Source organism: Aquarana catesbeiana, linkage group LG02 (genome assembly GCF_042186555.1).
Source record: "Aquarana catesbeiana isolate 2022-GZ linkage group LG02, ASM4218655v1, whole genome shotgun sequence".
In the NCBI taxonomy this organism is placed as follows: domain Eukaryota; kingdom Metazoa; phylum Chordata; class Amphibia; order Anura; family Ranidae; genus Aquarana; species Aquarana catesbeiana.
In genome coordinates, this window is record NC_133325.1 from 460,180,057 (window position 1) to 460,207,373 (window position 27,317).

General features: G+C 42.3%; 1 protein-coding gene across 3 annotated transcripts in view; it reads left to right on the top strand.

Moving 5' to 3' along the window:
• Positions 1 to 636: 636 nt before the first annotated feature.
• RAB44 (RAB44, member RAS oncogene family) overlaps positions 637 to 27,317 on the top strand; it is a 194,884-nt gene continuing 168,203 nt past the window's right edge. For all 3 annotated transcript variants that reach the window (XM_073615658.1, XM_073615659.1, XM_073615660.1), the window contains exons 1-3: positions 637 to 808; positions 5,504 to 5,705; positions 26,621 to 26,732. In XM_073615658.1, coding sequence (XP_073471759.1) covers positions 5,520 to 5,705; positions 26,621 to 26,732 — 298 coding nt within the window. In that variant the 5' untranslated portion in view covers positions 637 to 808; positions 5,504 to 5,519. The remainder of the gene's footprint in view (positions 809 to 5,503; positions 5,706 to 26,620; positions 26,733 to 27,317) is intronic.

The following is a 27,317-nucleotide window of genomic DNA, read 5'->3' on the forward strand; positions in this document are numbered from 1 at the left end:
CTTACCTGTAGCATAAAGTTGTTGTAAAGAGTTTACAACCACTTTAAACCCTCAGTATTTTTCAGTTTAATGAAATGAGCACAATAAAATAAACATTACCCAGTAAGCTTTTTGTTAAAATATCTACCCCATCACTTGCAGTTTACAACTTTCACTGTTGCTGGCTCTCCTCCTCCTTTTCTTTCTTCCTAACACTCTGCTCTCACCTCCTATCAGTATGCGCCTTGCTAGCAAATGAGCACTGCAGCACAGCTGATTGGCTCCTTTTGCTGTTAATATCTCTCTCCTGACCTGAGCTCTGCTGTACAAAGACTGTAAAGGGCTTATAAAATGACAAATTGCCATACTTACACTGCTTGCATTTAAAAAAAAATACAAACTATGTATTAGTGAATACAGGGGTGCATTCATTTGTATCTTTAATATCTGTTTGGAGTTCAGCTTTCAGAGTTAAGCAATTGTCAGCCTTTTGGTATATGTTTCATAGAAGTGTTTGGCACAATCATAACAAAATACAACCTTCCCTACAGGTGTATCTATATGTTCATAAAATATAGAGCTGTTCCCATGTAAACGTACATTCTGCATTGAAACAACTGCAGTGTTTATTAGTCGTGACCAACTTCCTCCTACGAAAGGAAACTATGAGACTGCCACACCAGAGTTCTAGGCTAAGAACGGAAAAGCACAGTTAAGTAAGAAAATGACACAATTTAACGTCCACAGCTAGCTAAACGAGAATACTTCCACATATCTGAAAGACAGCAGTTTAAATCCATCACCTAAAAAAATTCTCCGTCTGCAAAAGGTATGTTATAATTAATAATGTAAACTAATGTAAACTAGCTAACTGAAAAGAAAACTGTACATTAGGTGCTTTCAGAAGTTAAGGTCTTATGATTTTTGTATAAACAGTTTTGTACATTGATCTCATTCTAGCAATGTACACAATCTTGATGAAGATGCTTTTACAGAAATGAAGTGTACTAAAATTGTTGTGAGCAGCATTAATGGGCCTAATTAATAAGACAGGGGGCAACAAGGCAAATAAATCTGGCTAATTAGATTCCGGTTTATTGAAGTCCAGCTGGACTCTGCAATTTATTAGAAAAACTTCATCCACATCAGTTTATGCCATGGCTACTAGTCATCACTATAGTTAAATTCCCCAAATTACCCACTAAAATATAAATGTATGTTCTAAAATATATCTCTCTTTATTAAAACCTGAAATAAATCTTTCTGTGTCATAACCTCAGATCCCTGGATTCGGCATTGTCTTTGAGCCAGAATGCTTGTAAAAGGCTCCATTGTCCTAATGTTGTTCTACAACCGAACAACCAATTAAAATGACTACCTTAGGCATTTATATTAAAGTTTCATGTTATGGCCTGGCAACAATTCATATCTCACAAGAATCACAATGGAGTCATTCATTGTTTTTGCACCCCTGAGCCAAATATATTTGTTTCTTGATCATGTTAATAACTACTACAGAGAGAAAATCATGCCCCTATTTGGTGAACAGCAAATTTGTGCGTTTTCATTACTATATACGGCTTACATTATGAAGACATGAACAACGACCGCAACATACAGGGGTATACAAGGTAATACTGACATATAATCACACACATGGGTTGGACTTGATGGACTTGTGTCTTTTTTCGACCTCACCTACTATGTAACTATGTAAAATGCATGTATTTCTGAAAAAATATTTAGTGAAAGGGAGTTGAGATGAAGGAGCTTCTGTAAGGAAATTGTTACTTTCACAGTGTTTCTCAAGCAGAGGTGCTGTGGCACCATGAGGTGCCATTCTGGTTCCCCCAGGGCACCACAAGCGTGAGACTAAGTTTACCCTGGATCAGAGATGGATGAGAAGACTCTGTGTTGATTGGGAACTCTGATGTGATGGGGACCTCTGAATGTGATGGGGAACCCTCTGGTGATGGCAGGGGACTCTGATGTTTAGAAGGAATTCTACTCTGAATGGGGGACTTCTGACATGATGAGGGCCATGGCATGACATGATGAGGGTAATGACATGATGAGGACTGATATGAAGGGAGGACTATGACATCAAAGCGAGCGGGGGGGTGGGGGGTGGGGGCGACTCTGTTGTGAAGGTAATTTCATCAAGGTTGGTAATAGCATAGTTTCAGGCTCAGGTTTCCCAAAGATAAGTAACATTTACGTTCTTCTGCATTTTAGACTGGGGTTCCTGGAGATTTACATATTTTTAAAGGGTGCCGCAACTGAAAACAAGTTGAGAAACACTGCTTTAACCAAAGAGCAGAAACATTGTGGCACTCAAAGCTCATGTAAATACTTTGTTCCAAAAGTTACACACATTGAAGGGTTGTTCATACCATCCTTTCATTGTTTTACATGGATTGGACTATGCTTTCCTAAAGTGTCCAGGCCTTCATTTCAAGAAATCTCACATTGACTATCATGTACACTTTTCACTAGACATTTCCTCAGGGTAAATGTTTTATCTTAAAGTACATATAACTCCAAAGGGCCGGTTTATACTATGCCTGCAAAGGAATCGCACAGGAATGTGCTGTGTGCTCCTGTATGATTCACATGCGGTTCTGTTTGGTGCGATTTCAGCTCATTTATTTTAAACGCACTGAAACCAGATCGTATGGTACTTTTATACCATGCGGTCTGGTGCAGGCAAATGCACTGCATTTGTGACCTGTGTTTTAGGTGTCCTTAACATATTATTGATACCCACTGCATATTGCAAATGGAGTGCGTTTTGTATGCAGTATGAATTGCACAAGAACACACAGCTAGTTCCTGTGCGATTCCTGTGTGGGCATGGTTTGAACTGGCCCTAAATCCAATTTTCAATGTGCCTGGCATCAAGCCTCAGCATATACACTTTTCTTTATCAAAGTGTTTCTTCGCCATTTCATCTGCCAGTAGGTCTATTACTTATTGTAGACTGACAATAATAAACCACTGCTTCGCAGATAGCACCAGACTTGTCAGCCTGCCGTGCAAGCTTTTTCAGTTGACTGTTAAGGCTGGTATACATGGGCTGAATATCCGCTGTTATCGGCTGGTTCAACAGAAACTGGCTGACATTCAACCAGGGTGTACAGCAGGGGTAGGCAACCTGGGGCCCTCCAGCTGTTGCAGAACTACAAGTCCCATCATGCCTCTGGGAATAATTGTTACTGCCAGCCTTGCAATGCCTCATGGGAAATGTAGTTCCACAACAGCTGGAGGGCTACTGGTTGCCTACTGCTGGTGTACAGGAACCTGTCTGGCTTCTGTGGAATGGGCATGCTGGAAAACCAGCTGCCGATCAGCATCCAATCAGCGCTTGCAGACTGACAAACTGCTGCTGCATGCATTGTCAGCCTGTAACATAAAATGTTGTTTCTGGCAGGAACTTCAGGTAAGATACATTGTAAAAGTTTCAGAGACAATTACAATAAAACCTTGGTTTGAGAGTAACTTGGTTTGAAAGAGTTTTGCAAGACAAGCAAAATTTTTAAATAAATTTTGACTTGATATACAAGCGTTGTCTTGATATACGAGTAGTGTCATGTCACAACTGTGTATAAAAGAGAAGAGAGGCGCCTCTAAGTGTAGCAATATGGTTACATTTAATGAAGATACAACATTTAGCAACTCACATGGTTTATGATTAAAATGGGCACATCTAAGTATGCAGGCATCCGTGGTAAAGCTGTCCACATAGACCATCCTCAGAATGTCGTCCCTTCCACGCTACGCTCCATGAGCGGTCCAAGCCTCATTTTCGGATCGCTCTACTGCAGGGTAGTCTTCCCGGTCACGATTGCAGACTGACAGCAGTGAGAGCCGGCGGTTTGGAGGATGGTCTATGTAGACAGCTTTACCCCAGATGCCTGCATACTTAGATGGGCCTCTTTTAATCATCAACCATGTGAGTTGCTAAATGTTGTACCTTCATTACCTTCATTAAATGTAACCACATTGCTACACTTAGAGGCGCCTCTCTTCTCTTTTATACTCTGTCGCTCCTGCTGGATTTTGCTTCTTTTCACCTTGTGGAGGTTTCCATTTGTGGATGGACATTTTATGGTTACACAACCTGGTCACATTGCTATAATCTTTTTATATGGACTATAAACTGAAGGACCTATGAATAAATGGTTATGGAATGAATCATTTGAGTTTCCATTATTTCTTATGGGGAAATTCGCTTTGATATACAAGTGCTTTGGATTACAAGCATGTTTCTGGAACGAATTATGCTCGCAATCCAAGGTTTTACTGTATTTGTTTTAAAAAAAAAAAACACATTTAATAAGTCATGATGATAAAAATACTGACAGATAGATTTAGTATTTACATATACAATAAAAGTCCTTGTCCCAGATCCAGGCAATCTCACGTTCACTTTATTTCACTTTTTGACTAAACCTTTCTCAGGGGTCAGCGTTTCCACTATGGGCTTGTACACACCTTTGAGCTGATTTACTAAAGAAATTTAAAATCTTCACTTTAAAAAATTGTAAAAGTAAATATAATTAGCTTAATTTAGTGAAGCTAAGTTCATTTTGATTGCTCAATCATGTACAAGATAGACAAGGAAACAGGATTTTTGCTGATATGGTATTGGATGATTGATGTATCTAAACAGAGCTTTACATTAACTAATTTATGCTTCAACAGTTTCATAAGAGTTGTACAGAAATTAATGTACATAGCCATATACAATGAACAATCAACCAAAGAGATTATTGTCACAGTGCATGTGCAGTCCCTTAACATAAAACGGCAAGGGTTATGAGTAAAGAAGGAACATGAAACATCAAGACAATAGTTTGACAAGGTAAAGAGCCAAGGAACCAAAGTGAGAGGTTAAGAAGTCTAAATGTACTGGTTATACTGTGCACATTATTTGAGAAAATATTGGAACAAGATGGTATAGGTGTCGAGCAGTATAACACTCATGGATTATCCAAGAGTTCCAAGATTAAAGGTCACAGTTATAGACACAATCATTTTTCATAGCGAATGAACATTCACTTTGCGCACTGAACAACCTCTTCTTCTTTAGTAAATCAAAGTCTGTAGTGTAAGGCTAGGTTCACACATGTCTGGCTGCGGTTTGCAGTCCGGAGTCTGGTACGGTTTTGTTCACTGGTTCGAGTGCGATTCAGGTGTGCATTTCTACTTGAATTTGCACATAAACTAGACCCAAAATCGCACAGAACCCTTTTCAGAAATGGACCCCAGCCACCCCGTACATGTGTGAACCAGCTCCATTGAAAGCCAGTTCAATTCACATTTTAGGCGAATCGGATGCAGTTAAAAAAAGCATCTGTTTTACATATATGTGAATCAAGCCTAAAGCTGGCCATACATGAGTTGTTTTTATTTGTTTAGACAGCGGGACTGCCATTACAGATCCGTTTCATACAATTTGATGTGATGATTTGCCATAATTCCTTATAGAAGACACTAATCTTTCTCATTTGTTTTTCTCTAGCACCCATTTATACACCATGAAGAGGTCAAGGGGTAGAAAGATGGGATCATCTAGAAGGCAAATATTGATGGATCAACAGTCTGAGACCAGTCCGAAAGCTGAAGAAGACCCTGTGTTTAATGAAATAGCAAAAAAGATTCAAACTCTGTTCTCAGTAGACGAGACCAGTAGTAATGTATATATCACACGTGACGACATGGAGGTACAGTTATTTCAAATATAATTTATTCAATTCATACAAATGTAACAGAACCCCCGTGGGGGCTGCTGAAATTTTGGATTGTCTGTCCTCCTGCCCAGCCTGGCATTCACCTCTCAAACACTCAGAGACATAGAACACTCCATGCGCTTTGTTTGTTTGTTTTTTTTTATTGAGGCGATTGAACTTACATGGGGTAAAGGAAATATGGGATGCCCAGTAGAATTGGTAGAACTTGCTTAGGACAACTATATACAATCCAGTATATATTCTCCATTTCTCCTCCTGCACATCACTCTCTAATCTTCACTCCTTTCTCCTTCAGCACATTGCTTCATCTCTAATCCTCAGGCAAAGCTAGCACAAAGTGGTTAGGAACTGACAATGGCTCAGCCAGGCCTTTAGCAATTGCCCTTTGCAGGCAGGGACAGCGGGCCCCTATAGTGTAGCAAAATAGAAAGTCTCTGGTGCTAGCTGTCCTACACACGGCTACTGAGCCCAGTAAGCCATCTTTAGGCCCTGCCAGCCCTCCTGGCCCCTTTCACCACAGTCCACATTTCTGGTTCTGCACCCATCTCAGACTGCAAGCTCCCAGTCCTCTCAGGCATGCCTCCCTAGTCCTCCTGACTGTGTCTCACTCACCAGCCCTCTTGGCTGTGACCAGCAGTCCTCCCTGGAGTCTCTTAGTAGTGCTCACTTCCGCTGTCCTCTCCTTGATCTCTCTTATGCCTCCGGTCCATGACCTCTTCACGTGTTCTTGAAGGTGGTCCCGACTGCATCCGGGCCCAGGCCCAAGGTCACCCCACCCCCCCAGACTGGGGAGCTCCCCCAAAGGCCCCGAAAGTATTCACACTCTCTCACTCCAGCTCTTCCAGACGACAACTCCTCCCCAGCTGTGCTGACCCTTGGTATTTAAGGAGGCCTGCCCCCTGCCAGTCCAGGATGGGGATTGGTCAGGGCTCCCTAAAACACCCCAGAAAGCTCCACCTCTCCTCTCCTTCTCTCTTTCCAGAACTTTCCAGCAAACTCTAGAAAGAAGAGGAAGATCTCAGTGATGCTGCCTGTGAGTCACCAGCTGCTACCCTGAGCCACTCCCAGCCCAGATCAAAACAAACCAAAATCCAGCCAGTCCCTTGGCTGGGAAATTTTTGAAAAATAACTCATGGGCCCAGGAGCAAGGGCGTCCCATGAATTGAATAGGAGGGGAAAAAAGGGAATAAACTTGGATGGAAAACATATACAATGGGGCAAAAAAGTATTTAGTCACCCACCAATTGTGCAAGTTCTCCCACTTAAAAAGATGAGAGAGGCCTGTAATTGTCATCATAGGTATACCTCAACTATGAGAGACAAAATGTGGAAACAAATCCAGACAATCACATTGTCTGATTTTTGAAATAATTTATTTGAAAATTATGGTGGAAAATAAGTATTTGGTCACCTACAAACAAGCAAGATTTCTGGCTCTCACAGACCTGTATCTTCTTCTTTAAGAGGCTCCTCTGTCCTCCACTCATTACCTGTATTAATGGCACCTGTTTGAACTTGTTATCAGTATAAAAGACACCTGTCTACAACCTCAAACAGTCACACTCCAAACTCCACTATGGTGAAGACCAAAGAGCTGTTGAAGGACACCAGAAACAAAATTGTAGACCTTCACCAGGCTGGGAAGACTGAATCTGCAATAGGTAAGCAGCTTGGTGTGAAGAAATCAACTGTGGGAGCAATAATTAGAAAATGGAAGACATACAAGACCACTGATAATCTCCCTCGATCTGGGGCTCCACACAAGATCTCACCCCGTGGGGTCAAAATGATCACAAGAACAGTGAACAAAAATCCCAGAACCTCACGGGGGGACCTTGTGAATGACCTGCAGAGAGCTGGGACCAACGTAACAAAGGCTACCATCAGTAACACACTATGCCTCCAGGGACTCAGATCCTGCAGTGGCAGACATGTCCCCCTGCTTAAGCCAGTACATGTCCGGGCCCGTCTGAGGTTTGCTAGAGAGCATTTGGATGATCCAGAAGAGGATTGGGAGAATGTCATATGGTCAAATGAAACCAAAGTAGAACTGTTTGGTAGAAACACAACTCGTCGTGTTTGGAGGAGAGAGAATGCTGAGTTGCAATCAAAGAACACCATACCTACTGTGAAGCATGGGGTGGCAACATCATGCTTTGGGGCTGTTTCTCTGCAAAGGGAACAGGACGACTGATCCGTGTACATTAAAGAATGAATGGGGCCATGTATCGTGAGATTTTGAGTGCAAACCTCCTCCCATCAGCAAGGGCATTGAAGATGAAACGTGGCTGGATCTTTCAGCATGACAATGATCCCAAACACACCGCCTGGGCAACGAAGAAGTGGCTTCGTAAGAAGCATTTCAAGGTCCTGGAGTGGCCTAGCCAGTTTCCAGATCTCAACCCCATAGAAAACCTTTGGAGGGAGTTGAAAGTCCGTGTTGACCAGAGACAGCCCCAAAACATCACTGCTCTAGAGGAGCATGGAGGAATGGGCCAACATACCAGCAAAAGTGTGTGACAACCTTGTGAAGACTTACAGAAAATGTTTGACCTCTGTCATTGCCAACAAAGGATATATAACAAAGTATTGAGATGAACTTTTGATATTGACCAAATACTTATTTTCCACCATAATTTGCAAATAAATTCTTTCAAAAATCAGACAATGTGATTGTCTGGTTTTGTTTCCACATTTTCTCTCATAGTTGAGGTATACCTATGATGACAATTACAGGTCTCTCTCATCTTTTTAAGTGGGAGAACTTGCACAATTGGTGGCTGACTAAATACTTTTTTGCCCCACTGTATACAAATAAATACGTATCAAAAATAGAGAAGATCATTTTGTTCAGTAAATACATTGCAATCATAACTACAAATCCCTACCACTGCAAACAATTATGCACATTTCATAGGACCAGAGCATTTCCCTCTGTCCACAGGATCCGCAGCTCCAGCCAGAGATAGATAGACAGGGGTCCCATCCTGAAGGGTCCTGTAAAACAAACAAAACAACATCCTATCGTACTAACTACCTGTACATTTCACAAGATTTCTGTCAGAAGGAGGTTATAAGCCTGCTGACAGAAATAACACCACTACCAAACATATAGATTACTTCAAATTATGTTTTCATCTGTGATTCTGTCAGAAGGGGGTTATAGGCCTACTGACAGAACACTGGGAGAAGAAACACTTTAGTTCTTTTTGGAGTTCCTGATAGGAGGAGCCCCTCCCCGAGCAAACTGGTTCCTTAAAGAGTTGGTTTAGGATACAGACCTCACCCTAATTGTCCTTGCAAAAGAAAACGTCCATCCATTGAGCACACAGGGTGGCAAGCAGGTCTGTTCCATCCAAAGTCAGAGAAGAAGGATACATTCTGCTACTCTCTCATAGTCCATGTGGCCATTTCTATGGTAGAATAGAAGTGCGGGTCAGGCAATTTCCTCCTGTTACCCGCTCCCTCTCTGATGGAGACAGAGTGACTCCTCACAGGCTGCTCCGCCTTCACTACCATCACTCTGTCTTTGTATCTAGCCCTCCCCAGCCTCCATTCCTTCTGAATGTCCACAAAGAGTGCCCAAGTCTTCTCACACATGGGCACCTGCAGAGGCCTGGGGATATGCAGAAATTCCCAGATCGAATCATCTTTCCACTCTTTCCGAGAGCTCTCCATGATGTCCATGATCTCGGGAGGGACATAGGGATAGTCCAAACCCCACTCCAGAGCAACTTTCCTTTGAACTTCCTGCTGGAACCTGGAAAACCTGGGCAGCTCTCTAGGTTTTTTATTTTCCTGGGCAGGGCGCAGGCATTAGGGGACCTTTTTACCCACTGCCTATAGGTGGGTGCTCTGGTCTAAGTGGTGGAGGGTCTTAGGACAAAAAGTTGTATGCTGCTGATGGGGGTTCCTGTTATGTCTTCCAGCTTTCCAGCAGACTCTGGCTCTTCTCCACTCACGGAAGGAACTTCCAGGACCTGGGAACCTCCTGTCTCCCATTCCTCCTCTGAGCAGCTATCAGGAGATAACCATTCTGCTAGCTTCTCCAGGGACCCGAACTCTGCTAACAGTCTGGGAGAACCCCAATCTTTGGCCCTATCCTCCCACTCCCCATCCAGCTCACCTGAGGGCACACCCCCCTCCAGCACTGGCTCCTTCTGGACTGGGATAGCATAGGACATAGGGGCAGCTGGCATTTCAGGTACAATATCTGGTTCCTGCTGGGCAGTACTTACAGTGACCAGGCTGCCGGCCATGACAGACTCCTCTTCCCTGATGTTTGCAGGGGAGTCATCAGGCTCAGACTCTACTACTGTAGTACTGTTGCCCCTGCTGGCTGGATGCAAGCTGGGTGAGCGGCTTGCCGCAATGACCATATCGGATCCAGGCACTGACCACCACGGTCGGGATCCAGCACTCTGGGCACAGCAAACACAGTCGCTCCATCTCATCTATCATCCCAAGGGCGAATTCCCTGTGATTCTCCAACCGGGCACTGGTGTCAACGAGTGTCCGTTCCTGCACGTCAGGCAACCAGGTCAGCAATGGGTACCGATGCAAACGCTCCGCCATCTTGCTCATCTGCCTCATGGTGTCTGCCAGCATGGAACGCTGGATCTCCTCTAGGGCTTGCCACCGACACCCCTCGCTTCTAGACAGATTGGCGTCTGCAAAACTGATAGGCAGGCCCCTCCATGAGCATGCTGCTGTAACCCCTTGCCAGATGATCTGAAGTTGGCAGGCATGCTGTGACTAGCAAGATTTGTCCAGACATGTTGTTTATCACCGACTGTGCTCAAACAACTGAAAGCAGATGGCCGCTGACTTTTCCGGTGGTTGCTGGTAACAACAACAAAGTTTGTAACCCCTGTCTCACTGAAAGAAACATTCTTAGCACAGTCCCGCCCTCAGGCACCCGCTGGCTTACCCTGATCACCCCAGGCAACAGTATACAGTTCCAGGCACCCTTTACTGTAACAAGCAGGAATTTGAAGCAAAAGTTCAGAATGTCCAGCAAAAACACATTGCTGGACATATTTGTAATCCATGGGCGTGATCGCCCGTCGTGGTTGCCACGGCTGACAGCACATGGTAAAAGTGGCTAAATTGCAGGATCAGTGTTCATCCCTGCCACAGTTGGGGCAACTGGGCAATCAGGCAGCAATAAGGGTTAAACTTGAAGGCTGCTCCCGCTGATTGCTATGGACAATGGCACTTGATACTGTGGTACTAAATAGTAGGCAGAGCACACAAGTCCTTTCCCAAGTGTAATTCCTCAATAGTGGTGGAACAAAGTTTCCTGGCTCGATCAACTTCGATTGCTAGGGGCAATGGCTTAGCTGTAAACAGACATCCCGGACAACGCACCCAAATGTAGTGGTACCCTCGCAGGGGCTGCTGAAATTTTGGATTGTCTGTCACCCTGCCCAGCCCGGCATTCACCTCTTAAACACTCATAGAACAGTCCATATGCTTTGTTTTTTTTTGTTTTTTTATTGAGGGGATTGAACTTGGATGGGGCAAAGGAAATATGGGATGCCCAGTAGAATTGGTAGAACCTGCTTGGGACAACTATATACAGTCCAGTATATAATCTGCATTTCTCCTCCTGCACATTACTTCCTCTCTAATCTTCACTCCTTTCTCCTCCAGCAAATCACTTCCTCTCTAATCTACAGGCACAGCTAGCACAAAGTGGTAGGCCTGACACTGGCTAAGCCAGGCCTTTAGCAATTACCCTTTGCAGGCAGAGACCGCGGGCCCCTATAGTGTGACAAAATAGAAAGTCTCTGGTGCTAGCTGTCCTACACGCAGCTACTGAGCCCAGTAAGTCATCTTCAGGCCCTGCCAGCCCCCCTGGCTGCAGCTGCCTCTCTCCACTGCCCCTTTCACCACAGTCCACTCTTCTGGTTCTGCACCCATCTCAGACTGCAAGCTCCCAGTCCTCTCAGGTGTGCCTCCCCAGTCCTCCTGACTGTGCCTCACTCACCAGCTCTCTTGGCTGTGACCAGCTGTCCTCCCTGGAGTCTCTTAGCAGTACTCTCTCCCGCTGTCCTCTCCTTGCTCTCTCTTATGCCTCCAGTCCAGGACCTCTTCACATGTTCTTGAAGGTGATCCCAACTGCATCCAAAACCAAGGCCCAAGGTCACCCCTCCAGACAGGGAAGCTCCCCCAAAGGCCCAGACATCCTCCACACTCTCTCACTCCAGCTCTTCCACCCGACAACTCCTCCCCAGCCTAGGTATTTTAAGAGGGGTTTCCCCCTGGCAAACCAGGTTGGGGATTGGTCAGGGCTCCCTAAAACACCCCAGGCAGCTCTAATTCCCTTCTCCTCCTCTCTTTCCAGAACTTTCCAGCAAACTCTAGAAAGAAGAGGGAGGTCTCAGCGATGCTGCCTGTGAGTCATCAGCTGCTACCCTGAGCCACTCACAGCCCAGATTAATAAAAACAAACAGGCCTGGCTACCAGCCAGGCTTACCTAAATTTGTCTGTCCTACAAAAATCCTACCTCTAGCACCTACCTAGAGGGTGCTACACAAATATAGTGATTTTTTGTAAGTATATTTGATCAATAATCCATAGCTACAACAATGGTTGGCCACAGTGTTAATTACAAAGTCACCATGCTGTAAGGGAAGCAGAGTTATTGCTAGCGACCAGTCAAAAATCATCTTTATATTGACCTGGCTACAGCTGGTTGGTAGACATAACTGTACTTGGTAAGTCAACATTGCTTTTTGCAGGACATTGTCGTGTAAGCCAGTTACAGTTATTTATTGGAAAGATGTATGTGGTCAGGGTTCAGGTAACTTTTGTTAGATCCAGAGATCTGATTTTAAATAAGGAATTTTACCATAACCAGCTTATTGAAATGTTGAGTGATGAGGATACCTATGTGAAATTAGACAAGGATCCGACTGTACAATATACCAAGAATTTGAGGTGCCTTGTTGATATGGGTTACTCAACGGGTGTATTATCAAATCGAGAAAAGAAATACCTCCTACCAAGCAGTAGTAGAATTCCTACAATCTATACCCTTCCTAAGATACATAAGGATACACAGAACCCCCCGGGGAGACCGATCGTTAACGGGATTGGGTCAATCACATCCCGGATGGGCCAATACCTTGATCGTTTTTTGCAAGATAGTGTTAAACGCACTAAGGCATTTCTCAGGGATACCAAAAGTCTTTTACAGATTCTGCAACAAATTGATCTAACAGATAGACAAGAGCTTTATCTGGTAACGGCAGATGTGGCGTCCCTGTATTCAATCATCCAACATGATGATGCCCGCCTGGCCCTGAATTGGGCTATAAGCCAGCGTGATGATCTACCACACAACCAAAAAGTCTTTATACGGAATGCCCTGGATTTCTGCTTAAGCCACAACTTTTTTTGGTATAACGGTCAGTTCTATTCCCAATGTAGGGGCGTTGCTATGGGGGCGAAACTTGCCCCCAGTATAGCAAATTTGTTTATGGGAGAATGGGAGGACAAAGTGATTTTCTCAGTCACCCGCTCCCAGCTCCTATTATATAAAAGATATATTGATGACCTATTTTTTATTTGGGAAGGATCCATGGACTCTCTACAGATGTTCTTGAGTGAATTTAATTCAAATACAAAAAATATAAAATTGACCAGTGAGTACAGCCAAAGTGATATCCATTTTTTATATGTCACTATCTTTAGGCAGGGTAATAGCCTGGGAACAAGGGTGTATTTTAAACCGACTGATTCTAACAGCTATCTACCCATTAGCAGTGGACATCACCCTATGTGGCTCAAAAACATCCCTAAGGGCCAACTGACCAGAGTAAAAAGGAATTGCTCGAACGAAGGGGACTGTTACCCTGAAAAATCTATATTTAAGATTTTTCATATCTCATAGATATGAGGTGGGTTAAATAAGAGTTCTTTTTGACGAAGAGTGAAAGCTTAAAATATAACAACATTTATTAGGAAGCAGTTGGAAGTCTAGCTAATACACAATCATCTGTCTATCGCCTTACACCAAGGAAGAAAATATTAGGTTGAAATAAAGTATTTACATTAAGGAATACAGGGTATATTCCTCAATACAGTAATCTACACACATATTTAGTTACAAGTAAAAGGGCATTCCTTTCCCATAATTACCCATCCTTACCAAAGCTCCTTTCAGCTTGCTGGTCATCAGAGAGAGAGACCCTAGCTCCCCCTTCCCTCTGAGTATATCAAACCAAGCTGATGTCTCATTGGTTGGCCTAGCTTGGATCATGATTGGAGGGCTTACTCCATAAGTCGGCCCCCTTTCATGCAAATCCTTGTGACTATGTTGGCCAAGTGTGTCAATTGTATTTCCCCAGGAAGTTAGGTCCATTGCATATCCCAGCATGGCACTCTTTCAAAGGAGTAGGTGTAGAACAATGGAATTGGCTCTCCCTTGTTTGCATATACAAGCCTTGGGCCTTGGGCCTTTGCTCTTAGCAAAAACTTAAATGAAACTCTTTTTGAAATATATTCATTATTACCATATTTTACAGTTATTAATGGAGATTTCACACAAACTTATAAGGCAACAGGACTATGTATCACAGGCTCAAATTATCAAGAAGAGGTTCATTGAGAAAGGCTACTCTGTGGAGGTATTGGATGCTACAATCCAAGAAGTGGCCCTGTTATCCAGAGATTCTCTTTTGAATGAAGCCCGTACCAATTTGAATAATGATAGCCAAGAGTGGAGTTTTATCTCGGGCTTTCATTCTCAATATAGAGAGATGGAAAACATCTTTTCCACCCATTGGCATGTCTTGCTAATAGATAAAGTTTTACATTCAGTACTGCCCCCAAAACCAGGTTTTATCTATAGAAAAGCGCTGAGCTTTTCGGATAAAATAGTTAAAAAAGTACTTGATCCCCCTGCAAGACCTCCCACTTTTTGGGAGAGAGATGGTTTTTTCTGCTGTAGGAAATGTCGAGCCTGTAAAGAAGTGAATAGGCCGTTGAGGGCAATTGAGAGGTTTACATCGACGTCTAACAATAAAGAATTTACCATCAAGGAATTTATCACATGTAACACTACCCATGTGGTGTATGCTCTGCAATGTCCATGTGGTCTTATGTACATAGGAAGAACTAAAAGACGTTTAAAAATTAGAATTGCAGAGCATATAGCTAATATAAAGTTAGGCTTTAAGGATCACAACGTTTCGCTCCATTTTAAATTGATGCACAATCGAGACCCGTCGGGTCTGAAGTTTTGGGGCATAGATCATCTCAAACCTGTGTGGAGGGGCTCCAATTTGGTTAGGGATTTATCTAAGAGAGAGACCCAATGGATTTTTCTGGCTGACACGTTATCGCCAAAAGGGTTGAATGTCGATTTAGACATTAACTGCTTTATAAGTGATTTTTAGGTATACATAGGGTCGACTTATCTGAGCTAGTACTATTTGCCTTCCTATTTTATTCCCTTATTTTATTCCCTTATTCTATTCTCCTTCTTATTGCTAGTATTTTAGTAGTTTAATTTCCCACTAGTTATATTGTTCGAGCTTGTGTGTAATTTTGTGTAATGCTATTCTATTTTTTTTTTTATGAAGTTTTTAGTAGATGGCTTTATGTAATTTTAATTTATGATATGATCCGAATTTGCTATATATATGAGCTATGTGTATGAGAAACACTATGTGGAAGCTCTGTATTAAGTATAGAGTCCGTATGATTCCACCTATAGGCAGTATGATTGGTTACAATATATTTGAATAGTTTGTATTATCAGATGATGATACAGCATTATATTTGTGTTTTATATTGCTTGTTTGTATCATATGTAATGTACTATGACACAATTTGAAGGCATGGATTGAATATTTGGCATGTGTGACGATATGCTGTATTTACTTATGGCTATCCGCATCCCCTATCTTCATCTATGACCGTGACTCTTTATAGCCGATAGAAGTGCAATGTGGGTTGGTTTGTCCCTCTTCCCCTCCTGTTCCTCAGTTGCGCTGACGTGACGTATGCTTGTCTGCGCTCTGCGGATCGTGATTGGTTGTGGAGTTAGGGGCGGTTTGTTTTTAAGTCCGGCGTCTGTGTCGTGTGGTCACGCCCTCTGTTGAAGTCAGGATATGACGAAACGCGTCAGGGCGTGACCTACACGACGCCAGAAGTGACACGTGCGCTTCATCGTGGTGGACCCGGAACTAGGAAGTGACTCCGCTCTCTGTTTGCTGAGGCGGTGACCGGAGATCCTACGCTGCGGTGCACGGTGATGTCATCCTTTTCGCTTGTTGACTGCATATGTTTAGTACGTAGCTAGTGATGGGGGAATTTTAATGTGATGGGTCTGTTTTAATAATAAATGGAATTACGCTATGTGCGCTCTCCTTTGTTTTTATTGCTCTGGAAACCCTCGTTCTACCCATCACTTGGAGAAGTGCTAATTTATTTATCCCAGGATATTTGTTATTTGGAGGCTTGTGATATACCTATCTCTGGTGGGTTTAACCCCCTGAGGGGAGTGTGTTCACACCTGGTGGAGTGGAGTGATCGGTGGATGGTGCATGCTTTGACAACTCTGTGATCTGCCTTGAACTACCTCTGAACCACTACTGTTACTATATTACTTTTATGGACATTGCTCTGTGTGTAGTTGGCCACACAATCGTTTATTTTGCTCAACAACAGCGCTGTTTTAGTATATAACTATTCCTTGAATATCATTGTATGGTGTTATACTATTGTTAGCATATGGTTTCTGGTTTTAAACAGCAGCTCATACCAACTATTTAGGGGTCTTGGTGGTTTTTCAATTTTTTATGTCATTTCTTATATTTATGCTGTGAAGAATTTTTTGAGTTCTGTAGCGCTGAGTGGTGTATTTAGGCCCTGTTATACACTTTATGTTATGAGATTCAGAGATCTGTCACTTAGATGTTTGGGCTTCATTCACATGGCCATAAAAAAACTTCATATACAAGTGTTTTTTTTTTTAATTACGGATCTAAACACAGCTGAATTGTTTTCAATGGAGCCATTTACACAGGTGCATAAACATGCACTGCATTCAGATTTGTAACACATAATCCAAAAATCTGCAAGGAAGAACATTTGCTTTACACGCTTAAGTGTATAAACACATGTATATTTGTTTATAAGTGTGTAAATTAAGTCTAAAAAAAGGGGAAAAACAAATTATCATTATGTACGCATACGCGTCTTTACGTGTTTTACTGATCCTTACGCAGGAAATTTTTCTCCTAGAAAACACATGTGTAATAATCAGTAACAGTTTTATGGCCGTGTGAATAAAGCCTTAAAGCTATAATACTGTATGATGACAGATTAAAAAGCTGCTAATGTTCTTTCTTTCTTCTTTTTTAACTCCTCCTAAGTAAAGCTGGGTACACACATACAGTACAACCCAGTGGGTTGAATGACAAAAAACTGACAGATCCCTGGATCAACAGAAGCAGGGATCTCAGGGATCTCCCCCATGGCATTATTTTATTGTGACAGCAGGGACCCCCCCCCCCCCCCCCCATCAGAATACACTGATCTGATCAGCACTGCAGCCCAATGGCTGCACATGCTCATTAAATGCTAGTTTTCCAGCAGGACTGTTTGACAGAAGCCAGTCTAATGAATGCAAGCCCCTGACAACGTCACTGATGAGGAAACGCATAGGGAGGGGCTGGTGACGTGTGATGCAACTTGTGTACTGGGACGCAGCGGTCATTTTGTCGGTTGGAAACGCCGGATGTTTCATTTTCTTGCCTGTTATTAACTACTGAAATGTGAGTGTAACTTTTTTAAACTCTATAATAAAAGATAACTAGGATGTCTGCACTATGAAGTGTTCTTTCTCTCTATTGGTTACTACATGTGGTGGAGGAGCTGTTACACTCATTCCCATGCGGCTGTGGAGCTGATATTGAGAGGCATCTAGGCTTGTTGTTATCTATCTGGAGGAGCTGCAGTCTTTTATATCCCATGCTGCTGAGGAGCGGTTATTGAAAAATACCTAGGCTTGTTTAAATCTACCAAAGGGTAAGAGTCCTCATAAGTGGATTTTGCAAGACGCAGTACTGTTATTATGGACATTTAAGTGAAGTTGATGCATAATCTATTCATTACACTGAAAGGTCATGTTGGACAATTATACAGTTCTTATTAGCGCTACACCATTTTTTATATTATTTATTGTGCTTTCCTCGCATATTGTGTCAGCTGCTTTTATTTATTTTTTCTTTGATTTAATTTTAGATGATCCCAGCACAACAATATTGTGTTTTTTATAAGTCTAATGACTGGCTTCTGTTGAACAGAGAGCGGTACACACAGAACGACATTCAGCCGGTTCCTGCTGAACCGACCCAGTTTTGGTGCATGTGCATGGGCTTAACTCTTACCAGATGACTTACAAAACTGTATGTGAGCACCACAAACTGAAAACACTATTTAATCCATTTTTAATATTCACAGCAAACTCCTCCATCCATCCATGTCTCCATGCTTTATTTTGAAAAATCACTTTGAAAAACACCCCCCTAGCATCTCTAGCTATGGCCTTTCCGAGTAAGGGCAGATGATTCATGTAGCATATACTTCTTGGAATCCATCTGCTCTTAGCTCAGGCTTGCAAACAGGAGGGTGTGCTTAGCTTAGAAAGCCCTCCTCCAGATGAAAGAAAAAAAATGCCCATGAAGATTCCTGGCATACATGACATAATTTAGGGCTAGGCCAGAAACTTGGAGGTAACTGAAGAACTGTAAAAAAAAAGTTAAAAACATGTAAATATAATATACCTTCCTACCTATTTACTAATAGTACTAGTAGCATAAAGAATAAAAATAGTTAATGTTGGCTAAGAGAGTTTAGTTCTGCTTGAGGCTCCATGCACACTAGGAGCAGAAAAATACGTCAGCGATTTAGCTGGAAAAACGTGGCATAAAAAACGCGAATTGAGAGCATATTGTACAAAGTTTAGGTGAGTTTATGAGAGTTTATGAGCGTTTGAGTTTACAGGTGTTTTTGGCACTTAACAACATTCCCCTCCCTAAAAGTTAACTCCCAAATAAAAAAAACAAAAAAACATTAAAACTTGACATTCACAAGAGATAACGGGAGTTTAGGAGCGATTGACGTTTTTACAGCTCTTAAACTTCTCCAGAAAATGCGATCGAGAAAGGTTTTTTTTTTCCTGCCTCTGGACGTCCCCGTCAGAGAATGCCTGTAGTCGTCATAATGTGCAAAGACCCATAGAATACAATAGAAGTGCTTTTACAGGCAGGTGAAAAAAACGTCAAATGTCTGTAGAATCAACGTTTTGTGTTTTTTTTTTTGCCAGTGTGCATGAAGCCTTAAAGTTTATCTAAAACTAAAACTTGTTTTATCTTTGCCTACAGTAGAGAGGTGTCAAAACCCCTACCTCATTTATATTGCTGGCTGTGTCCCAGCTGATAAGATTCACCCCTCGGCTCTGCCACATACTGTATGTCCTGACCATTGTGACTGGGACAGAACATAGGGAGAAGAAAATCTTTAAAATCTTTAAAAGTAGATACATTTTCCATTGACAAATCTTTAAGAAGAGGAAAAGGTGATATCTCTCACCTCCTGTTGTGTCTCTGGGGCAGAAAGTGAAGGTCAATCTCGACCAATGGGTAATATACTGTAAAAAAGTGAATCCCCATAGTTATTCCAACTTTCTCTACACTAAAGCAAAAAAAGTTTTGGCTTTTGAAATACTGCACCTCCATATTCATATATAACAATCTGCATAAAAGCAGAATGAATGAACACAGGAATTGAGTTGACACCTGGCTGCTGGAGTAAGTCTACATTGCATTGACAGTTGTCCTTGTCCTCAGGAAGAAGGTGCAGCAATACATGTTTCCACTCTTTTCTTTTACTGTAACTTATTATGAAATAATTAATAAAACATGGTCAGGCTTATATCATAGACAGCAAAGAGTAAAAAAGTTTTAGACGGTGAAGTAACCCATTTGTACCCTTTTGTTCTATGGCAATCAATTGCAGATTTGCTGCTATAGGTTGCATCGCTTTGTTTAAATCTTCTTTAATAAGTGCACAGTAGCGGTGCATCCATACGGGCGCACGGGCACCACCCCCTCTCCAGCCACCCCCTCTATCACCAATAGATAGATTCATGCATTACATGAATCTATCCATGGCCGCCGCTGCCACCCCCTATTCAGGCACCCGGCCCCTTTTCGGGAGCCAGGCCCCTGAATTACAGTGGCGGGGGGGGTGTTTTGAAGCACCTAATTAGAGCCTTAGGCTCTAATAGGCGTCAAAAAAGGGTAAACAGTGAGTACCATGCTTGGTGCTCGCAGTTCACCCAGCTGTGTTAGAAAAGCAAATGAATATTCAATATCCTAACACTGAACCGCCTCTCAGCCAATCAGGTGCTCGGGTCTGTTATCTGTCACCCGATTGGCTGAAACGACAGGCGCTGTGATTGGACGCCTATCAGGTGTCTAATCATAGGAAAGGACGGGAGAAGAAGACATCGAGGACATTGCTCGCCGCCCGCCCTCATCACCCACTGCCTCACCGAGACAGGGTAAGTGCTGGGCAGACGGCAGGCAGGGGGGGCACAGTGGCAGAATTCAATGGGCACAGTGGGAGCATTTGATGGCACAGTGGGAGCGTTTGATGGGCACAGTGGCAGCATTTGATGGGCACAGTGGCAGCATTTGATGGGAACAGTGGCTGCGTTTGGGCACAGTGGCTGTGTTCGATGGGCACAGTGGCTACATTTGATGGGACAGTGGCGACGTTTGATGGCACAGTGGCTGTGTTTGATGGGCAAAGTGGCTGAGTTTGATGGGCACAGTGGCTGCATTTGATGGCACAGTGGCTGAGTTTGATAGGCACAGTGGCTGCATTTGATGGGCACAGTGGCTGCGTTTGATGGGCACAGTGAGGCTGCAATTGAGTTTTTTTTTTAGAGTTTTTCAGTTTGTTTGCGCCCCCCCCTCCCAAACATTTTGAACACCAGCCTCCACTGAAGTGCAGGAAAGTGTGCATACAATAAAAGCACGCATCTATGTTATAGTATGATATTAATAGTATGAACTTAGGAATGTTAAAAGTTGATTTGGACATCAGTTCTTAGATAGACAAAAAACCATAGAGAAAAATCACATGCTTATTTTATGCTTGCCAAGGTCTGGCTTATGTTAGAGAGTACATGGCATATCACTCTTAATAAATTCTGTATATACACTGAAGGCTGTGCATGCACATCACGGGAGAATGCTAAATTCTACAAGCATAGCTTTTGCTCATCTGCCCAGCATCAAGGTATCATTGTATGCAGATATACTGTATGTTGTTAAACCAGATAAATTGAATAGTGTTATCAATTACCCTGATTTGTCCTTTTGTCCGTTGTGATTATTATAATCAATTATGTAGCACCCCCTGGCATCTGGCAGCATGAAGGTACCCCCAGAGGCAGGTTCGGCTGACATTTACCCCAGGGGTAGATCACTTATGCATAGTGGAGTTTATTTACTAAAACTGGAGAGTGCACAATCTGGTGCAGCTCTGCATAGAAACCAATCAGTTTCCCATAGGTGTGCACAGCCTATTGCATTAGGGTGTGCACCCCAAAGCTCAAATACATATGTGTGTGTGTGTGTGTGTGCATGTGTACTGTATATATACTGACAAAGTCAGTAGAGCAATGGACGGTGTCTGTAGGGGCATAGATTGGTGTCAGTAGAACAATGGATGGTGTCTGTAGTTTTTATTTTTATTATTTTGTTTCTTGTTATTTTTTTACAATTTTATTTCTTTTACTATTTCTTTATTTTTATTTTTAGGAGCCCCATTGGGGGTCTTTCGTAATGATCAGGGCTCTAAACAGGGGGAATCTGCACCACACGGGGCGATTAGGGTTTTGCAATGCACACCTGGCACACTCTGTGCGCATGCCTATGCAGCTTGCAGGTTTTTTTTTCTCAAAGCTTAATTGAACAAGATGAAGTTAGAAGCTGATTGGTTAACATGCACATCTGCACCAGATTTTGCACTCTCCAGTTTTAATGAATCAACAGTAGGACATGTAGACAGATGGGCGCCAGTCACTTCTAGGTGTAACAAAAAAGGATTTATTAGTCCTATTTTAAACCAGTGGACCTACCGGGTCCATCTGCCCATTTTTCAGGTGGACCTGATCAGACCACGCATTGCTCTCTATGGGGCTGCAGATATCAGCGGACATGTGTCCGCTGTCACCCGCCGGCATCCAATCCAGGGTTTTCAATGACTTTAAGGTAAAAACCCTTCTACTTGCAGCTCCACCCCCAAGCCCCCCTTATACTTACCTGAGCCCGATCTCGACCCAATGCTGTGCACGAGAGCAGCAGCTCTCTTGGCTCTCTTACTCTTCTTACTGGACAGCCATTGGCTCCTGCTGCTGTCAACTGCAGCCAGTGAAAAGAGAGTGGGGCCGAGCTGTTCTCAGTGTATTAATCGACAAACAGATCCAGCTCGGGAGTGAGCACGCACAAGTGCACCCAAAGCAGCCAGAAGTACCGGCGGAGGACCCCAGAAGAGGAGGATCAGGGTTGCACTGTGCAAAACCATTACACAGAACAGGTAAGTATAACATGTGTGTTAACCACTTGCGGCCCGCCCATCGTCAAATGACGGAGGGGCGGTGCGGCTTTTTGTTCTGGGACGACGTCATATGACGTTGTCCCAGAACGGCCGCTCTCGCAAGCCCCCGGGGGAGCGCAGCACGGCAATCGCAGCTGCGCCGTGTTGCTAGGACATGGCGCGACCCTGATCTTTGGTGTCAGTGGGAGGAATAGTGCCCCATCATTGGTGTCAGTGGAAGGAATAGTGCCCCATCATTGGTGTAATTGGGAGGGATAGTGCCCCATCATTGGTGTCAGTGGCAGGAATATTGCCCCATCATTGAAGTCTTTGGGAGGAATAGTGCCTCGTCAATGTGTCAGTGGGAGGAATAGTGCCCCACAATTGGTGTCAGTGGGAGGAAAAGTGTCCCATCATTCATGTCAGTGGGTGTAATAGTGCCCCATCATTAGTGTCAGTGAGAGGAATAGTGCCCCAAGGGCCGGATACGTGCAAACAAAGGGCCATATCCACCCCCTGGGCTGCAGTTTGGAGACCCCTGGTCTAAGGTATGATCCCAACTGCTCATGGACATTTCTGTTGGTGACTGTATAAATATTTTCAAAACTATAAAATTATAATGACAGTTATCTAAGCCACCGCTAACATTCACAGCTAGTGATAAGAAAACCAAAAGAGGCCGAAGGGACAGACAGCGCCAGCTGGTCAACTGAAGAAGAGAACGATTTCCTTGAAACACACCCTGTTGCGACCTGGATCATCAGTGTGGTGGACCTTTTGCCACTGGAACATTAGGTAGTGGCTCCAGCACCTAGGAAGAGCCAGGTCAGTGATCCGGATGCTGGGTTATGGACTGATCCCCTGTGCGTCTCGGGACAGTGCATTGACAGTGGCACACAGTTTTTCCCTTAGTTGCTCCTGATGCATCTACTTTTGAGAGTAGGATCTTTTTACTTTTTTTTTAATAAAGGCTTACATTGACATACTACACCAGAGCAGTTTGTCCCTTCCCCCTCTTTTGTCTTCACACAGGTGGATACCCTCCTCCGTGGTTGGAAGCAGCACACTTTTAGTGTCAGTTTTTTAATGTCTAGTCCAGGGCTAATTATTCTTTGTTATTTAACTTGTATCCCATTTGTTTTGATTTTTTGTATATTTTTGTTTCTTTCTTTTTTTATTATTCTAGTGAAACGCATACATTGATACATTTCTCCTGTTTCTTTTACTGTCTTTATAGAAAGTATAGGTGAGAGTCTAGCACTGTGCACTGAGCACCTCTCTTTGGCACTCAGGTTTTTATGTTGTTCTCTTGATAAGAAAACCAATCTGCTAGATTCAGAGCTTGGGCCAATTGATAGATATTCTTTATAGTCCAGCTGATTTGCCTGGCAAGATTTTTTTGGTTTAAATTTTTTTTTTTTTATAAATATATACAAGCCGTGCTCCTTCTTCATAAACTATCAATCTATCTGCACATTTTTTAAAGCAAAAAGTGGTAAAGGAGGCAGTATTTCAAATTATGTACAGGAGGTATGGAGACATTCACAAATACAAATACACAAATATTTTTTGTTGCTCATTTATGTGTACTTTAGGTTTACTGATGCTTTAATATACACAGTATTCCCATGCCATTTCATCAAATGCAAAAAATAACAAATAGGGGGCACTATACTCAAAATGTGTATCTGACACTAAATTGCAGTGCCCAAACTATGTGATAATGTGAATGAGTGTATACTAAACAAAAATGCTACAAACAATATACAATAAATAAAGAGCATTGTATAATAAAGCGCATCATATAAAGTTCATTGTGTCCATAATTTCAATGTACTTGATTCTTCAGTGTTGAAACACTAGTGCACCTTCACCATACACAAAATTTTCACCCAGTGTGCTCTAATGGAGTAACACTCACCAGACCATTATGACAATCAATCAACCAAGTCAAAAAGCACTTTATCTTTGGGATCCTTTGTAATTCCTCATGAGGATACATGGTCCGCGTAGGTCAAATACTTTACCTCCTCCACTCCGCCATGCCACCATAGGAAGTTTGTGCATCGAGGAGTAACTTCTTGTCACGTGTAAACATTTTGAGTATAGTGCCCCCTATTTATTGTTTTTTTTGCTTTAGTGTTTTCACACACATAGCAGCATCTTCTTAATTACTACCATTTTTTTACCACATTTTTTAGTTTGACACAGAGTCACATTTATTTTTTATTTCATCAAATTATCTGGCAGGAAACTACCTCAAAGTCCCCTTAAGTACATTCTGACCAGCTGGAAATACACCTTTGTATTTTTCCTGGTCTGTTTTTCATTCTGTTGTTGACTCTAATGCCTCGTACACACAATCAGACTTTCCGCCAACAAAACCGTGGAGTTTAGTCCGAAGGGTGTTGGCTCAAACTTGTCTTGCATACACACGGTCACACAAATGTTGGCCAACAATTACAAACGTAGTGACGTACTAAACATACTACGTTGTTTTTCAGCTCTTTAGTGCCACCCTTTGGGCTCCTTCTGCTAATTTCGTGTTAGTAGAAGTTTGGTGAGTGTTGATTCGCGCTTTTCTTTTCACGTTTTTCATTTTGTGCTTTGCAGTTCGTTTCTGAACGGCCGTTCGTCAACCAGACATGTTACGGAATCCGAGGTGATAACGTGTTATTTATTATTGGCCTTGGAGTTATTGTTTTGACATTATTTTTTGGTTGAATAATGATTTGATTTGTTATATTTTCTATATTTTTGGATGCATAGAATGAACTTTTCGGTTAAGTTCTATTGGCAGATAGCATGTCTATTTTTTTTTTTTTTAATGCACAATAAAAAAATTGTGGAGAATAATACTTGGCTATGTGTTTTACTTCAAATGAAAGTTTGGGAGTAGGGGCAGTTACATTTAAAAAAATACAATGTAAAATTGACAAGAGACACCAACATAGTTGTATCTTAGATCTTAACAACTGCTGGATAATGGTGTTGTGGTAACTTGCACAAATAAAAAAAAAAAAAAACATAATATTATTCTTGATATCACTAGAAAGAAAAAGCCTTTGAAAATTTGTTTGCAATAACTCCATCAGTATCACCAGCAAAACAGCTTCATTATTATCCCTTTAAAGAAGAAGAAAATGTGTGCTGCATTTCGAGATTTCATAATTTGCCACGTCACGAATGTTAATTCTCCATTACAAACGCTAGTTTACAAGCCGACCGCTTCTGCTTCCGAGCATGCGTGTTTGTACTGGACTTTTGTCCGACGGACTTGTGTACACATGCTCGGAAAATCCGACAACACACATATGTTGGCGGAAAATTTGAAGACATGCTAGTCAACATTTGTTGGCGGAAAGTCCAACAACAATTGTCCGATGGAGCATACACACGGTCGGATTTTCCGCCAACAGCCTGTCATCGAACATTTCCTGTCGGAAAATCTGATTGTGTGTATGGGCCTTAAGGTCCTTAAAGGGGACGCACGGCCACAATTGTTTAATCTTATATTGTGGAAAGGGTTCTTTACTGTTAGAGCAGTTAAAAATATGGAAATCCCTCCCCCAGGAAGTGTTACTAGCTGAGAGCGTTGACAAAACTTTTAGGTGTCTACCTCGGGAACACAATACACACCTTATGCCCTGTACACACGACCGGTTTTGCCGTCGGAATAAACTCCGAAGGTTTCTCTGATGGAACTCCGACGGAATTCCGCTCAAGCAGTCTTGCCTACACACGGTCACACCAAAGTTCGACCGTCTAGAACGCGGTGACGTACAACACGTACAACGGGACTAGAAAAAAGAAGTTCAATAGCCAGTAGCCAATAGCTTCCGTCTCGTACTTGCTTCAGAGCATGCGTCGTTTTTGATCCGGCGGAACAGCATACAGACGAGCGGTTTTCCTGATAGGAATTGGTTCCATCAGAAATATTTAAAACATGTTACATTTCTAGGTCCGTCAGAATTTTCGAAAAAAAAGTCTGATCAGGCATACGCACGATCGGAATAGACGATGAAAAGCTTCCGTCTGACTTTTTCTGTCGGACACTCCGCTTGTGTGTACGCGGCATAAGTTGAGCTGGATGAACCTATTTCTTTTTTTTTCAGCCTTGTCAACTATGTAATTATATGTTAAATGGCAAAACTCAGAGCACAGGTAGCAAACTCTCAGATTTTTCCTAATATAATACACTCCTAGATGGAATAAATTTATGTATGTCATTTTATTAATTGCTTAGTTATTTCTTTCAGAAAATCAGTGGAGTTGTTTTCCATACTGTGGAAGAGTTGGAGATTCTCTTTGATGAGCTTAGTACTGATGGGAAAGAATACTTGACTTTTGAGGAATTCACTTCAGGACTAAGTAAGTAAAAAAAACGAATGTTGTTTTAATGCTGAGCTCCAAATCCAGTTACTGTACGTATTCCTAACCACTTCAATACCAGCATGTCACCCCCTCCCCTAATGTTCTGAGCCATTTTTAGTCTTCAGTGCTGTTATAATTTGACTGATGATTACTCAGTCATGCAACACTAAAATGTATTGTATATCATTTTTCAGGCATATAGAGCTTTCTTTTGGTGGTATTTAATAACTACTGGAGGTTTTATTTTTTTAGCATATAAAGGAGAAAAGACTAAAAAAAAATTAGAAAAAAAACTTACTTTCTGTTATAAAACATACAAATGCCAGGCAAGTACAACCTCCCTTCTAATGTGACTGCTTTCTGAAAGTACACAGCCTATGATTTTCATTTTGCCACAGTTTTTTGTAAATAAATAAGCATGCTGGTATTGAGTTGGTTAAGGTGTGCTTATGCTTTATAAGTCGCCCACTTAATCCAAGTGCAAGTCTTCCATTATTAGTTTGAGAAAGTTCCCTGTAGCATGAAAATACATTGCACTGAATTTGCCATTGTGTGCAATGGCTAGATGAATAAACCCAAGAC